Source organism: Trematomus bernacchii, unplaced genomic scaffold (assembly GCF_902827165.1).
Source record: "Trematomus bernacchii unplaced genomic scaffold, fTreBer1.1, whole genome shotgun sequence".
Classification (NCBI taxonomy): Eukaryota; Metazoa; Chordata; class Actinopteri; order Perciformes; family Nototheniidae; genus Trematomus; species Trematomus bernacchii.
The window spans coordinates 175,065-192,976 of record NW_022987649.1 but is presented as its reverse complement, the minus strand read 5'-3'; the positions used below and the strand labels follow the sequence as shown (position 1 = coordinate 192,976).

At 44.1% G+C, this 17,912-nt stretch overlaps 1 protein-coding gene across 3 annotated transcripts in view; it reads right to left on the bottom strand.

The window, feature by feature from the left end:
- The window catches only part of nrxn3a (neurexin 3a), a 200,104-nt gene that overhangs the window by 97,168 nt on the left and 85,024 nt on the right, over positions 1-17,912 (bottom strand). For all 3 annotated transcript variants that reach the window (XR_004556265.1, XR_004556266.1, XM_034134763.1), the window contains one exon: positions 5,570-5,731. Coding sequence is in view for 1 of the 3 variants with exons in the window: in XM_034134763.1 (XP_033990654.1) it covers positions 5,570-5,731 (162 nt within the window). In the remaining 2 variants the exon portion in view is untranslated. The remainder of the gene's footprint in view (positions 1-5,569; positions 5,732-17,912) is intronic.

Here is a 17,912-nt window from a genome sequence, read left to right as displayed (position 1 = left end):
TTGCTCCGTCCGGGGTCCCGTTGACACGGGTCCATGTCATGTCCAGGATCCCGTCTACGCCTGTTCCGTCGGCTCCGGTTCCTGTCCGGCCGACAATGGGTCCTGCCCGGCCTCCGGAGCTGTCCCGTCGCCGCCTTCTTGTTCGCCCTCGAGCCCGGCCCCTGAGTTCGCCCGCTGTGGCCTTCGCCCCTTTTTGGACTCTGCCTTGCCCCAGCTGTGTCTTGTCTTGTGATTACCCCTCTCTGTATTTAGTCTTGTCTTCCCCTGTGTGCCTGGTCGGTTCATTGTTGGGTTTTCCTGTCTCCCTCCATGTTGGTCACGATTATTCCTAGTGCTACCCATGTTATCCATGCCATGCTTTTTTTCTCATCAGCTTTGTAAATAAAGCTCCTTTTTTGTTTCTAGACCTGTTACCTCTTTTTGTTCTGCATTTGGGTCCTACCGTTTCCACGCTACCTAACAGTATCTGTCCAGCTTTCAATTAAACTATAAAAATAAATAAATATGCAGTGTAAGTAAAATCTTACACTTATATATTTGAATTAAAGTAAAATGCACAATATTTACCTCAGCATATGTAGGAACGAACAAATTCTTTCAAATATTGAATTGTATGATCAAAGTGCTGTTACTGCAGGAAGCAGAGAGCAGCACTCTCTGAACCCTCGCTGTGTAGAGCTGCTGAATACAGTCACACAGGCACAGACAGACGGTTCATAGGAGTGCTTGATGGAGGTGTAATGACAATGACAATTACAGCAATTATGTGTTATTGTAGGCCATTATGTATTTTGTAGGTTTTGAGATGTAGGCTTTCTCTGTAATTGCTGGCTTATGAAAGGCATAATAATCACGGTCCAGGCAGCCGCAGGAGCTACCAATGGCGACCAGTACCTGGTGCCATGGTAACAACACATTTATCTATAATGCCACTCTGTGGATGTGGAGGACTAGAGCATTGGCAGCAGGCAAATTATCCCTAATGGCAGGCACTGGAGGATGGGGGGGCGCTTGGCAGCAGACAGAGGCAGAACTGGTGAGTGCTGCGGAGATGTGGGTGGGTGGGCAAAATGTGTGTGACTTCATGAGGGGGTGGTATGATGACAGTCTTTCAGACGGTGTTTGTGACCTTTGTGCATCCATGAATGTCTGTGTATGTGTGTATTATTTAAAGAATCAAAGTCAGTCCATTTTCAGGTTCCGAGGCTTCGAAATAATTTACACTTTACCTAAAAAATCATAACTCAAATCCAAATATCACTATTCAGGCAATCTACTATGAAATCAAGTGTCAAATCAGTGCCACACACAGGAACTTACCTTCTCTTGCCTTACTCAGCAGCCTCCCCACTACAGCAGTGTGACCTTACGCCATGTTTAACCATAACTCAAAATATATCTTATATATATATATATATATATATATATATATATAAATATGTATCGTTTTTTGTAATTGCGTCCTTATCAACATGATTTTTGATATATAGTATGCCACACTATTCTGATAAGTGCTGCTGTGGACATTATTGATATTGATTGATGAAGTGTTTGAGTGTGCTTAAAAGGCCACATGTAAATGTGTGTGTGACACCACTTCCACCCTTAAGACATGTGTGTGTCATGATGAGGAAATAAAGGATTCAAACCTAATGTGCGTGCTTAGATGTATATTTCTATGTTGTGTGTACACATGTGTTGTGTGTGTGTGTGTGTGAGGGGTGGATGGTACAGCGGATCATCTCAGACCGGCCCAGCATGGCACAGAGCAGGAAGTAGGCCAGGGGGAGATTAAAAGGCGAGAGCCACTTCCTTTCTCTCCCTGTGGCCCATGAGATGCTGTGTGTGTGTGTGCGTGCGTGCGTACGTGCGTGCGTGCGTGCGTGCGTGCGTGTGTGTGTGTGTGTGTGCCTTACAGTGACTCTGATCCTCTGTTCTGCTCCTCATGAGTTAAGCAGCAGACTGATGGCCCTTTCATTACTACATAATAATTTATTCAAGCATTTGCCAAACTTGATTTGGGTTTCATTTATGTTTATAGAATTATATGTAAATATGTAAATAACATAAAGTATTATGAGGCTTTGTCTCTGGGCAAGACACTTCACCCCAAATGGCTCCTTTGTGTATTGTCCACAGTATGGAAAATGCTCTCATGTTTTCAGACATGTAAGGAATAACGTATTTGCATTGTGACAGAACTATGTGTTTCTCACTGTATTTTATTCAAACAAAACGTTTTTTCCAATGATTACTGTAATGCAAGATGCTAACTCATTATAGAACAGACGGACGACACAGGGGAATAGGACCTTTTCTTTGCTTGATTGGATGGGATTACATAGTAATATTGGTCGGGTTTTCCAATTTGCCTTCAACATAGAGGAAGGGATTACAATGGCCTGATATTTTTGTATTCATTGTTCGTTTAAGTACTGGCTTAGCTTTTGTGATTTGAAAGTAAACTAATAAAAAGGGAGAGATTAATTTAGAAGATGTTCATCTGTTTAGAGAGTTGATAAATTAGGGAAGGGGGAGGGGGAAGATGATAATCCAGGAATGGATTTGTAAAATGTAATAACATATAGTATAATAATAATAATAATAATAATAATAATAATAATTCAATAATAATAATAATAAATGGGGAGGGATGAAACCCTCTGTAATGGTCACACATGCAGAGCCCACAGCACACACAGTGCAATGTGTTCTCTGCATTTAACCCATCCTAGTACCAGGAGTCTATACTAGGAGTCTAGTACGAGGAGCCACTGCTCCTCGCAGCTATTGTACAGCGCCCGGGGAGCAATGGGAGTGAGGGGGGTGGGGGGGTTGTCCGGTGCCTTGCTCAAGGTGATTCAGCTTTCATAGCATGACATTGGAGTCAGATTGAAAGGAGGTTTCAGAATACAGCCTGAGCTGCTGAGGAACTACAGGATAAGGTTTTCACTTTGACTAAGTTACATCTCTTGTGAAGTTTAAGTCTGATCAAGACCAAACAAGACAACGGTTTGCTTTGAGTTGAAACCGGATTATTACAAACAAGACAGAGGTATAAACATGAAGTGATTTGGGTTGAAACTCAATGATTAGACTATTCTGGTAATGTCATTATTTTTGCCATAATATTACAGGGGGATTCTTAATGTGGCTCTCACATTTTTGCAAAGCACATTTCTGTTTCCTCTCTTTCTTCACATCATCAAGGAAAATCCTAACATGCATGCCTGTATTAACCAACATTTCAAAATCCTAGATCTACTGTCACATGATGCTTGGTTGGTCTCGTGTTCCTTCACAACGGCATCACAGTCCGCTAAGAAAAGAGTCCCTTTTTCAGACATTCATTATCTCTGCGTAAGATAGCAGCCTAAAGCAACTGCTTCAAAAGTGTTAAAGTGCTTGTCTGCACAAGGAGATCAGCTCTACAACCTAAACATTGGTCACTTTCTGGGATACTGAAAGAAAATACAGATCAAATCAATTCCTAATGGGGGAATGACTGGTATTGAAAATGAAAATAAAGAGTGGAATGTGGCTTAACCAATCCTGCAGTTTTACTACTAATATAGCAAATTAACTTCAATTTAAAGGTCACCTATTATGCAAAATGCACTTTTTGATGTCTTTTATACATAAATCTATGTCCCCGGTGTGTAAGGAGACTCACAAAGTGTCAGAAAATACAACCTGATTTGCTGATCCAGATTTGCTGCGGTCATGACGACATTACTAAAATGTGGGCTGGCTTTACGTTGAACTCCTGGCAACGTCCCGCCCACGTCCCAACCTATCGTCTCCATATACAGTCGCTAGCTGAATCCCCTCCCTCAGCTGTGTGTCTGTGTATTCAGCAGGATGTCTACAGGAGGGACTTAGAGTAAAGTTGTTATATATATATATATAATACATATAATGGCACTGTTCTAGCAGTAAACACTGAATAAAAAACATGTCAAGCTATGTGCTGAATAAGAAACAATGCGCAACGTGTTTTGGAAGTAATATGGTCTGTGTTTACATTAGCAAGCATCGCTAACACTCAGAGCTAACGCTGTACTGGAGAGAATATGTGTAAAGAAGCAGGATATAAAAGGTACTGTCCTTGTGGTAAACCCACAAGAGAGAAAGCGTTTGAGCTCCATACTGTTTCAGAAATAACGCTTGATGTGGTTTGGAACATAATATGGCGTTTATTCACGGCAGCGTTTAGCTGAGTTTCTGCTGGTAGACAGCCTTCTCTTCACAGAGATCACTGCTTGCATGGGGACGCTCCAGAGGGGCGTGGCCAGCAGCAGGTCCAAAGGGGCGTGGCCAGCAGCAGCTCCAAAGGGGCGTGGCCAGCAGCAGCTCGGTTGCATTTAAAGGGCCAGACCCAGAATCAGCACTTTAGTAACAGGGCTGAAATAGAGGGGTATGAGGCATGCTACAATGGGTGATCTGTTTGAGCAAAACACTTCATAGACATGTTTTGTATAGATATGGCCCTATAATATATTGTTTAAATATAGCATAATAGGTGAGCTTTAAGATAAATCATTGACTACATACTACTATTGCAGTGAGACGCAATAATATAAAACCAGATTTATCAAGATTCTATTTTTGGAGGAGCCGGCGCCATATATGAGCAGCAAAAATGTTTCACCTGCTAGCATAAGAGCTAATGTTATGTCCCAAAGATGACCTCAGGAATGACCAGCCCAACCAAATGGTAGAACAAAAGTATTTTCATCATTAGGAAAATACATTTAATTCCGCCATGTATCACAACCGTGACTCGAAAAGAGTGAAGTTTGTTTGTTTTTGCTGCTGACTGTTTGGCCCCCCCTGCAGGTCTCAACCCTCAGATGCGAGAGGTGACATGTTGGATTGGAGATTGATACAACAGAGACCATCTGCAAAAGAACACATACTACTGTGTGTTTTTTTTAGTCATTAATGTTGTCAAATCTCTGGGGGAAACCTGATTGCCTTATCTTTTGATAAGTTGTCTGAGGGGGGTGGGAGGGTGGACTACACAACCCTGAATTTCTTGATGCTCCCCAATAACATTTGTTCTGACGCCGACTCTAGGTGACTTGGTGGATAATTATGATTTCATCATTTCAAACTCCTGCTTTTGTTGGGTTTGATCCACATAACCCAAAACCCTTTATTGCTGCAAATAAAAAAAGAATATTTCTGTGGGTCATATTTTACACAGTTATTGATGATATAATTGATTTAGTTAGTGATGAGTTAAAATACTATGTTGAGTTAATGTTTCTCAAGGGGAAAAAAGCAGGAATTAAGCGAATACTGAGCTGGGGAGCATTGTTTTCAGGCTTCCACTTGGACACACTGGAACATAGGGAAAGGGAATGATCCCAAACGAGCTGTGATAAACCTTCATGTACAGTGCCTGCCATGTACCAGCATAGACAGGCACAGTTAGAGACTATCTGGTAAATGAAGTGGAACATCTAGGACGGCATAAACAAATACATGAGCTGTGAGCATGTAATGATCATGCCAGGAACACATTTCATTTAGACTGCAGTGAACAATAAAACAGATACTGTACCTCCTTGAGACAGCCCATGAAGTTGTTGCTGACTGGAGACCCCGGCAGGTCTGCGGTGCTGGGACTTCCTCCCACATAGAAGAAGTCATCAGAGCCCAACATGGTGTAGTCTTCCTGGGTGTAACCCGTGGTGGTCAGAATCCCATCCACTGATATTGTCACCTGACAATGAGGAGTGAACAGTGAATGTGGAAATACAACTTTTAACTTGAATTTTCAGGACAGAAGTCTTTTCGAACTTAGAACTGAGATGGTTTTGCAATTTGAGTCTTAGACCTGCTGATCTTACATTGGTGTGGATATTAACTATTTCTAGGTATGAAGGGTTAGTAGAAACACTAAAGAAAGACATCAAATGGGTGAAGTTAGTCCCAGTAACTGACAAACATGAATTTATTTTCATCTTCATGTGTCACTAATAATGCACAAACCATGCTGTGTTTATGTGATCTTGTTTTATGTCTACATGTGAGGGAGGCAAGAAACTAACAGAATAAACACACATGATAAAAACACCCAACCCAACAAGAGGGAGGAGTCACAACAGAGAAAACCAAATGCAAACATGCAGGTCACACAGAAGGGCAGATTACACACACACTGTATGAAATTATTCAGAGAAAAATAAAATGTTCTAAAAACGTATCATCTGTGACAGGATTTCTACTAAAAGTTAGGGTCTAACCAGCAGAGGTGGAAAATAACGACGTACATAACTAATAACTGTCTGTTCCTGACAATGGCCATGGGTAAAACAGTGTGTGTGCCCTGGTGGATTCATCCATTTCTCTAAAGCAATATGGGTTGCCTCATAGTTTCACTTGTTAAGGAGTGTGAATGAATTGAGAGTCTGGTATATGGAGGACTCAGTCCATGTCAGGCCATGCACATATAGTGCACAGGTCAGAATTCTTAGAGACTTCCTTTTTATTCTGGGTGTAATATGCTCAAAATTGCATGTAAAAGGAGCATCTGGAATGAAGCAGATTAGTTCAAACCCTGAAGAAGCAAAGTAATATGTGACTTTAGCAGAGGGATAGATTTCAAAGGAAGGCAGAATCCCAACATCAGTGGATGGCCAGATGAATGACAAGATGAGGAAAGCAAACAGCAAAGGAAGGAAATCAAAACAGGATTTGTTTTAGGAATTGTAACCTGATATTCTGAAGTCTGAAGAGAGGAAGGGAAGAAGCACACAGCAAACCAAAAATGACATAAAGCAATGATATCTACCATGAAATGGAGAGTGTTTACGATAGCGCGTCCAATGCCTGTTTGCTTTGCAGAAAGGCGGGTAGGTAAAAAACAAAATTATACAATTGAAAAGAATACATGAAAGTTAATTAAAACCAAATAATAAAAAAGCAAGGGGCTGGTACACATGTTAGTAAAGCAATGGTTCATGTTATTCCTTTAATCTCTACTTACTTACAGTCAGGTTAAAAGCTGGAAACAGGAAGCAAGATTAAAAGGATTGGGAAAGAAATCTGATAAGGTTTGTCATTTATTTCCTAAAAGCGTCCAAAAAGAAAAAACACATTTAAAGAATGTTGTGGAGCGGCTTCATGATCAAGGCAGATTCACTTGAATCATACTGGTTCAAACTTTGACAGCAGCAACCTGCTCATGGTGCAGAGCTGCTCTTCTTAACAGCAGATGGGCAATACAGCGCCGATTCTCACATGTGAGTGAAAGTAAGAGTATTTCAATGTGAACAATGAGTTCTGGCTTCTTGATTGGCAAAATACTCTCTGAGGAGCTTTGGGAATAACTTGATGACAGGCTGTAGTGGCCAAAATCCCAAAGTTTGTCTTGTAACTCCTATATTTCAAAGGTTCCTTTTCTTGACCACATGTAGAGCTTGGGGCTGGGAAGCAGTGTCAGACTCGCAGTAAAAGATCCACTGGACGTTTTGGTTTCTCTTTCAACGTTTATTTTCCAGCAAAAAACAATATGTAACGTAAACTTAAACAGCAGATCCTAATAATCCGTCTTTTTGCTAAACATAAGGCTGCGTCTGCGTGTCAATGACGGTATTGCTGCTGCCTGCTGCCCTGCCGTCACACACCTGCACCTCCAACTTAAAGCTTTAGCCCCGCCCCCTTCACCTGAGCAAAGCGCACCTCTCACTGAAACAGAAGAATGCATTAATAAAGGTTCCAAATCAATCAAAACAAAATCAACTTAAATGCGGCTCTTACACACCGGCCCCTAATTGTTCTCTCAGAATCAATTACTCAAATTACCCAAACAAATAATGAATTTAGAAAAATAAAGTATATACATTACATCCCTTATTGATGTTTAAAGAAGACCTATTATTCTTCCTTCTCCAGGAGGCGGCACAGCTTAGCTATGGGCCTATCGATAACGGAGGTTTACGTCTGGAGCTTCACTGTACGGGTCAGACCTCTTGCATCAGGCTTGGTCTCCAGTACTCTGCCTAATGGCCACGACCCCCGTGGAGCAGTTGGGTCAACTACCAGGATGACATCTCCAATGCTAACGTTTTTCCTCACTGTGTTCCATTTCTGTCTCTCTTGGAGCAGCAGAAGGTATTCTTGTGTCCATCTATGTTTGCTGATGGAGAGTGGAGGTCAGCACCTGACGGACAGATCTTATGAGTCTTTCCCAGACTCCACCATAATGTGAGGCCGCTGGTGGATTGAAACTCCACTGGATTCCTTCAGGGTGCAAAGCGCCTTGGATTTTCCCTTCGTTTAGTGAACTCATGGCCTTTTTGAGCTCAGTTTGGGCACCCACCAGGTGTACAGCTCTGCTACTCATGCAGGTAAACAGGGCTACCATCCACGAGCGGTTGAACCACCGTTCGTGGATGTGTCGTAGTAGGAGATCTGAAGTGTGAGCATCTTTGGTCAGAATATAAGGGTGCTTGGTCTCATCAGGCATTGCAGATCTGTGTAGGCGGCCGCCTACTCTCATGATGCCTTCGTCCAGTATAGGATCGAGTCTACAGATCTTACTGCTCTTCTGCACTCTAAATGGAGCGGTTTCCAGCGCTGCCATTTCCACTGGGAAGGATTGCTTTTGAACATAGGTGATGACTGACCTCTCTGCCTGTGAGAGGTCTTCCACTGTGAGGAGCTGTCCACCAAGTGTGGTCCTGAAAGCGCTTAGCTCAGTGCTCCCCTTTTGGCTGCTCGAGCGGGTGGTGATGGGACCTGAGGAAAGCTCTTTACGCTTTTTGACGGTCAACATCAGAGCATTGTTCACCTTGAGATACCATGCCACTGCTTTAAGTAGCCTCATCCAATCAGAGATGTATGACATAAGACGGTCTGTGGGAGTTTCAATGCTTGCCACTGTTGTGAATACAGCAGCGTTTTTCCTGACCTCTGGGTCATTTTGCAACACTGGCTCAGAGGTCAATGATTTTTCCACAGGCCAACTTTCCTTTGGCTTCCATAGGAACTCTGGGGCATGTATCCACCTTTTTTGCTGCATGAATTTGACTGCACTCATTCCTCTCGTGGCGTCATCAGCAGGATTTCCCTTGCTGCTTACATATCTCCATTGAGACCGTTCACTATTGTGACGTATCAGTGACACTCTGTTGGCAACATAGGTCTTAAACCTAGTGTAGTCATTACCATACTTGAGTACTGTTTGGCTATCCGTCCAGAAGACTGAGGGGTTTAAGTCCATGTGTAGTTCTTTCCTCAGCATTTTGTCCACCTTCACCAACAGTGTTGCAGCTGCCAACTCCAGTCGCGGTACTGTGATGTGCTTTAAAGGAAGGACTCTGGATTTTCCTAGGACAAAGGCAACGTGAACAACATCCTGCATGTTAACCTGCCGAATGTAGCTTACTGAGCCATAGCCATTCTCACTGGCGTCTGAGAAGTGATGCAGCTGTGCAAACCTTTGTGTTCCATAGCTCTTTGGCTTCAGACAGCGAGGCACTTGGAAGTGTTTTATCCTCTCCAGACTTGCTATCCATTCGATCCATTTATCCGATATAGTCTGGGGCAAAGGTTCGTCCCACCCGAAACCTCTCTGGCAGAGCTCTTGTAGCAACTGCTTGGCTGGGAGAATCAGAGGAGCCAGAAAGCCGAGTGGATCAAAGATTGAACTTACAACTGAAAATATTCCTCTTCGTGTATGTGGCTTCTGGATGAGAAATGGTCAGAGTCCACACCCCACTGCAAACCCAATGTTCTCTCAATGGGGAGACTGTCTTTGTCGAGATCCAAAGTCCTAACATCCTTTGCCCTTTGCTCTGTGGGGATGGAGGCCCTGCTCTGCTGTTACTAACCCACTGGGTCAGCTGAAACCCGCCTTTTCTGCATAATGCAGTGAGGTCCTTTACTAGCTGGATGGCTTCAGTTTCTTTTGCGACTGACTTTACACAGTCGTCAACATAAAAGTTGCTTCGGACAGTTTCAGCTACTTGAGGTGGGAACCCATGTTCATTGTCGTCAGCCGTTTTTTGTAACGCAAAAATTGCACAACTTGGTGAGGACACAGCACCAAAAATGTGCACCAGCATGCGGTATTCTTTTGGGGGCCTACTGGTATCACCTTGTGGCCACCACAGGAACCGCAAGTAGTCCACATGAGATTGATCCATTCTGACCTGATGGAACATTGATTTTATGTCGGCCATAAATCCAATTGGCTCTTTGCAAAATCTCACAATGACTCCCACAAGAGAATTATTCAGATCAGGTCCCTGCAGTAGCTCTGTGTTCAGGGACACGCCTTGGTAAGAGGCTGCACAGTCAAAAACCACTCTAAGCTTTTTCTTTTTGGGGTGGTACACCCCATGGTGTGGTATGTACCATTTGTGTCCGGATGACTGTCAGATCTTCCTGTGGGACCTCCTCTGCATAGTTGTTCTCCAAGATGTCGTTGAGGAATGCAACATATTCCTGCTTGTAGTGCTGGTCCCTTTTCATCTTCCTTTTTAAGCCCTGCAGGCGCTGTTCTGCAATTTGGCGGTTGTTAGGCATGCTGACATTGGCTTTCCTGAAAGGCAACTTTAGACTGTAGTGTCCGTTTTGTAGGGTAGCCTCACTGGCTACTTTCAAAAACATTTTGTCCTCAACTGACATCTCTGGCTTTTCCTCAGATGACACTTCGTTGAAGTCCTGGTTGTACTGTGACATTAGAAGCTCTTCCAAACTTGTGGCTGATATCCTATTCACAGTCACCGTACTGCCCTCACCGCCATTTCTGAGTGGCCCATTTACAACCCACCCCAATAGAGTTTTTACTTTTTACATGTCATTTGTTAGACGCTTTTATCCAAAGCGACTTACATACATTCAGTACTGTGGATAATCCCCACAGGAGCAATTTGGGGTGAAGTGTCTTGCCCAGGGACACAACGACATGCTGACTGGCGGCAGTGGCTTAGTCTGTAGGGACTTGGTCTTGGAACCGAAGGGTCGCTGGTTCACGTCCCGATCGGACCAAAAAAAGATGGAGTGAGCTGGTAGCTGGAGAGGTGCCAGTTCACCTCCAAGGCCACTGCCGAGGTGCCCTTGAGCAAGGCACCTAACCTCGAAACTGCTCCCTTGGCGCCGGGTACCTGGCAGCCTCTCTGCTCTGCCACCTCTCCTATCTGCATGTGGTTGTGTGTTTGCATGTATATCCTCTGCGTTTGTGCATGTATATCCTCCCCTGTGTGTGTAATGTGTGTTAACAGAGTGGGGAAAGACATTTCCCTGTAAGGGATTAATAAAGTGTATCTTCTTCTTCTTCTTCTTCTTCTGCAGTGGGACTCGAACTTGGTATCCCCTGATTCGAAGTCCAGCACTCTATCCACTGAGCCACAGCCGCATAGGGGCCCTCACCTTGGCTATTAACAACCTCCCATGGCTCTAACAGCTTTGGAGCATTTGTGCCAACTAATAATTCCACTTTAGCACTGATACTGGGAAGTTTGACTTTGTTCAGGTACGCCCACTGCGTTAAGTCATTCTGGTTGGGAATGCTACTGGAGGTGACTGGCATCTCTTTCTGGGTGAAAACATCAGGAAGAGGTACGAAGTTGTCGCTGTCCAGTGCTGAAACTTCAATTCCAGGTATGACATGAGATGGCACCAGTTTTTTCTGATTCATTGTGCTTAACAGAATGTGTGTTTTTCTGCCTTTCAGGTTGAGTTTAGACATTAGTGCTTCGGAGCAGAAGGTAGCGGTGGAACCAGGGTCCAGGAGGGTAGCGGTGGAACCAGGGTCCAGGAGGTAGCGGTGGAACCAGGGTCCAGAAGGTAGCGGTGGAACCAGGGTCCAGAAGGTAGCGGTGGAATCAGGGTCCAGAAGGTAGCGGTGGAACCAGGGTCCAGAAGGTAGCGGTGGAACCAGGGTCCAGAAGGTAGCAGTGGAACCAGGGTCCAGAAGGTAGCGGTGGAACCAGGGTCCAGGAGGTAGCGGTGGAACCAGGGTCCAGAAGGTAGCGGTGGAACCAGGGTCCAGAAGGTAGCGGTGGGAACCAGGGTCCAGAAGGTAGCGGTGGAACCAGGGTCCAGGAGGGCATAGACTTGCAAGACTTGACTGCCTTTTGCTGCCTTAACTTGCACTGGGACAATGGACAGCACATTATTTTGTTCTCCGGCCCCTATGTGGCCACATAACTCTGCTGTGGTTCTGCCTGCTCCACCAGAGGGCCTTTCAGTCTGTTTAGTTGGACCATCTTTAACATAGATGTGCAGGGCACTTGGGTGGGCTTGCTTGCAAACTCTACAGGTGAGGCGTCGTTTACAGTCTCTACTAATGTGGCCTGTGGAGAGACAGCCAAAGCATATGCCCTTGATCTTTACAAAGTTCAGCTTGTTCCTATGTGTTTCTTCAAAGAATTGTTTACACCGGTCCAATGTGTGCTTGCACCTACAGAAGGGACAGGAGGGTTCAGGCTCTGTTTCTTTTGGGGAAATAGTGACACCTGTGGCAAAACTGCTGTCATACGCCTTTGAGATCTGCGCCTTAACAGGAAATCTTTACAGCCACCTTTCCTTTGGCAGCTGACTGGTCTTGAAGGTCACCAAAAACTGGGTCTGCTGCTATGCGAGCTTGCCTTTCAATGAAATAGACAAGGTCTAAAATCCTTACTCTACGACTGCGCTCCTCTTGCAGTGCGTAAGCTTTGCTGCGCCATCTCTCCCTGAGCTTGTATGGTAGCTTAAGCACAATGCTTCTCATGTTGGACACTGAAGGCTTCTCAATTCTCTCATTTCCCCTCCTCGACTCCTCGACTCCTCAGTCCTCCGGAAGTGACCCGGAAATGGATTTCAGCGCGCCATGTTGAAGGACATCTCATTTCTCTAAATGCACATTGAGGACCGAGCATCGAGCGTCGAGGAGGCTCTCTGGAGGAGCTATAACCGAGGATACACTGATGGGTCCTCCACAGTCCTCCACGGCTCCTTCGTGGATGTATTTCCGGCAACAGAGATGTTTCAAAGAGTCGAGACGCACGGCCGGACTTATCTCAGCCAATGACAGCTCTGCATGCATCCCCTGGATATTATTTTATTAACTGCTTTCATCGCGACGCAATGTTTACACTGAGAACAACTGTGAGGTCCGTGCAGGAAGCAGAGCAGTGTGTATAATATATATCACTCAGTATAACAGACCTACATTACTCTCTTTATTTGCTTTAGTTTAGTAGATATCTACAAACAAAGAGTCGATATCTTTCTAAAACCATTTAGTGCTTCACATAATAAAATACACAACGGCTGTATCCTGATATAGGCTATATTCTTTAGGAGCTGTGTGTGTTGTACAGTGTGTAGGTGTGTGTGGTACAGTGTGTGCGTAGTTGCGGCGGACAGACAGGTCTCAGTTGGTTTGATGTCCTCTGCTTACTTGTAATACTTGTAAATAAAACTTTTGGCCCGTAATTTCAATTCCCCATTTCAGCGACCAGAGAGGGGGCGGGGGGGGGGGGGGGGGGATATATCCAGTCTCTGATTGTGTTACGTTATTATGAGAGTGCTCTCATACTTGTTTGATTCTGAAATTGTATATAACAATATATGTGTGTATATGTCCGCATCTGTAGCCTGTTATTGTCTCATTATACCGCACTGTGAATGAATTCAAAGTAAATATATAAGTCATCATGAACACATCTGTCCATCAGACAGAGGGCTGCTGTGCCTCCTGTCATCATTAATGGACGTCTCTTTAAAATGACCGCTCAGAGGAGAGGAGTTCTCATTTCTCTAACCGCCTGCTGCTTCCCCTCCTCTCTCCTCGGCTCCCCTCCTCGACTCCTCCGCTCGCATCTCCTGTGGGCGGGACTAAGACACGAGGATAGGAGTCAAGGAGGGGAGTCAAGGAGGGGAATTAGAGAATTGAGAAACCTTCACTGTGTCTAGTTCCTCCAAGTACTCCATTTCCTCCATAGCGTTGCAGCCACTCCTTAGAAACATGGCGTAACCCTGCAGCGACCTTGAATCTTCAGATTGAACTAGGGGCCAGGATAGAGCTTTTTCCAGGTAAGCACAAGAGAGTTTGTATTCATTCCCAAAGTTTTCCTTCAGTAAACGTTTTGCTTTCTGATAGCCTCTGTCTGGAGACATGTATTCACAGCTTTTGACTAGCCGCTGAGCTTGGCCTCTGGTAAACTGTATAAGGAACTGCAACCTGTCTCTGCTCTTGTCTGTTTTGTTTTCAATACAATGTTCAAATGAGTGAATAAAGGACTTATACTCCAGAGTGTGTCCATCAAAGGGTGGAATATTTCCTTGCGGCAGCGTCGAGAGAAGTTGTTGTTTCACCAGAATCCTCGTCAAGCTGCTTTGATTCTCCAGTATTTGAATCATGTGGTCATCCTGTGCTGTGCTGGGCGTAGGGGGGCTTTGCCCTTGTGGCAGAGTTGGCTGTGTGCTTTGGGGTATGACAGGTGGAATATTGTGCACTGAGGTTGGTTGTGGCTGATGCTGATCATTAATGCTGTCTTCATGATGAATATCGGGCCAACTGTGAGTGTTATCTTCACGGACATTAAAAAAGGGAAAGTGAAGTGGGGCGCCTGCCTTGCTCCTAACAACTGGAGCACCTCTGTCATAAGGATCAAGTGAAATATCTGGCTGTGTATCTACCAGTGTGGTAGCTGCTGCTTCAGCCTGTACAGGGCTAAGCCCAGCTAATTCATTGTCTTTAAGATAGTTCATTGTGGCGGCTGCTATTTCTGTATGTAGTTCTAGTGTTTCTCTTCTTTTCTGTAACATATGTTCCTGTTCTTCAATGGCATGTTTTTCTTGTAACATAGAAGCTTTAGCCAATAAGGCTGCTCTCTCTGCCTCAGCATTGATGCGTAGTGAGGAGGAGGAAGAGTGGCTGGATTTTATAGACCTCGTTGAGTGTGTATCCACCTCGCTCAGACCGCCGCCTTCATTTGCATATTCACCTTCCTCAGCTTGCAGACCTCCCACTTGAATCAAGTTGAGTGAATCAGCATTTTCTATGTCGGTCATCCATTTAGTAACTTTGGCAAGGAATGTGATTATGATTGTACATCTCGGCTGATACCATTTCTCATCGTCCTCTTTTCTTGCGCTCTCATCCAACATTTGCGCATATGAGACATGCAAGGCTTTAAAATCATCCGTAAGTTCGTTAAACTTCAACATATTCCGTTTGACTTCATCCAGGTATTCCTTATCAGTCATCAGGCTGTTCACAATGTTCATTCTCCGTGTTAAATGCAAAGCTTTTCCTGATGTCGATGAGTGCAGCTGCGCCGCAGCCTCATCCATGTCTTTAACAGGAGGCGAGTCCGCCTCATCAGAACTCGCCATTTTAATCCAATATAAACTTCCAAAAAGTCTTCAAATGTTTAGAAACAGTTCTTGTTATTTCCGTTATCCTTGTATTTCACAGCTTAACTCAGGTTACTTCATAAGTTCATTCCTAAGAGGCTGTATTTCACCGCTGCTCTCTTTTTCTCCAACGTCACAGAAAAGTTGACAAATAAAAGATTCACTGTCCATGAACACAAATATCAAGTCCGTTTCTAAACACTTCAGGTATTTCTTCCAAACGAATAATCCTTCAGTGATGTTTGATCTGAAAGAACATACCTCCTCCCAAGTGTTTCTTTGTTTAGTCCACCACGCGTCGGGCCGCCGTTTCCTTTGTCTTTGATTCCGTGGATCCCTTTGATCCTCCAATAGTCCTCGTGTTTCCAATCACAGCGCGTCATTGACTCAATGTAGTGGCCAAAATCCAAACGTTTGTCTTGTAACTCCTATATTTCAAAGGTTCCTTTTCTTGACCACATGTAGAGCTTGGGGCTGGGAAGCAGTGTCAGACTCGCAGTAAAAGATCCACTGGACGTTTTGGTTTCTCTTTCAACGTTTATTTTCCAGCAAAAAACAATATTGAACGTAAACTTAAACAGCAGATCCTAATAATCCGTCTTTTTGCTAAACATAAGGCTGCGTCTGCGTGTCAATGACGGTATTGCTGCTGCCTGCTGCCCTGCCGTCACACACCTGCACCTCCAACTTAAAGCTTTAGCCCCGCCCCCTTCACCTGAGCAAAGCGCACCTCTCACTGAAACAGAAGAATGCTGGTTCCAAATCAATCAAAACAAAATCAACTTAAATGCGGCTCCTACACAGGCCAACATGATAATCTTGTGTGAGGTGTGTGGCCTGCGTGTGTGCACACTGCTCCTAATACTAGGAGAAATGCAGCGACCTTTGAGAGAAATTCCCAGTTTGAGATCAATAAAGTATCTATCTTCCCGTCTATCTTAATCATCATGATATCATTCAGTTCCATGTCATGTCCTCCCCCAGCCCTGGTTAAAGCTGCCCTCACAGAGACTGGTCAGGATTTGGTGCTGATCTGTCCCTCCTCGTGCCTGCAGTCTGCAGTTTCCCCCCCAGGGTCGCTGAGTTACTCAACCTGTTAGAGTCCCATCAGTTTATCAGAGCCTGATTTAGCAGAGTCTTCAGCAATCCTCAAGCACTCTCCAGGCCCTCCATGGCCTCGATGATTCCCCAGCCGCCTGTTTCCCTGACCTGAGCGTGAGGCCATGCAGACCTGCTGCACACCTGCTCCCCTTTGTCTCATCAGCCTGACTATAACTACTTCTGTTCTCCAGTCATTCATCCCAGATTGTTGTTTCAACACCAGTGGTAGTTACTCGCTCTAGGTTGCTTAGTCTAGTTTCTTAGTTATAAGATTTGTTTCCGTCCAGCCTCCTCTCCATCCCCCCCTGCTCTCTCACAGCCTCGCCTTGCATCTCCATGTCCTGCGTCTCCTGCCTGTCCCCTCATCCATGGCTTAATACATCTGTTCAACATGATCTGCTCATGAGTCTGTGTTCTGCGCCTAGAACTATCAGTGGATCACATCATTTAAAAAATTATGAACATAACAGTACTGCTCCAGGATTTGGAAGTAGCTTTTGAAAAAAAGCTGTAATTTGTGAATAGGCATATCTGTCATTGTCATCACATCATTTTTTGTTTGTAGGCAAAATCACACGTCCAGAGCCTTCATGTCAAACATTGAAAGCTTTTTGGAAATGAAAAGAAGTTCATCTTCTACCATTTGGTTTGCCGGTGTATTTGTTTTTGATAAGTGCAAAGGTGTGTACGGTCGATGGTGAGTTGTGTTTATCAAGGGGATCCAGAAATCGTACAATTTCTTTACTTTAAAAAACTACGGCAGACATTTTCTCTCTGTCTGTCTCTGGGTGTTGTTTTGTCCTTATTGAGTCTGTTAAATCTATTGTTGCTTTTTGTTTGTTGTTGCATCAAAGAAATGTTATACATACATAGAAATATATAGCGTACAATTATGTGAGACCTAGTGAATGCATAGTTCTGATTTCATCTTTATTTGACACGGTAGTGAGCTAATTAGACTAATGTCCAACACACGACTCTTAGCAGCAAACTTGAATTGCATGACACAGCCCTCCACCATCAACTCATTCAAACATTATCCTCAGACAGATAAGGAGGGAGGAAGGTAATGGAAAGAGAGAAAGAAAAAAGTCATGTAAAACCATGAGATGAAAAAGGACAGACAGATAAATTAACACCTGAAAATGAGTGACATTTAAAGATAAAACATGTTCAAAAAAACAAGATAATAGAACAAACTGTTGGGGTTCATTCAAAGTAAATCTACACAGAGCTATTAGCCAGGTTCAACTTGTCTCCTTTGCCTAATTGTTCAAACATTTTAACAGTGAGGACTTTTTCACAATGGTCAGCTAAAAAATCCTAAATGGATGAGTCAGCAAGCTCACTGGCAATGATCAAGCGAGTAAGCTGTGCATGCTGTTCTTTCTTGCTAACACCAAGCTTTCAGCTAGCTAGCATGTAAAAACACAACTGCTATACAT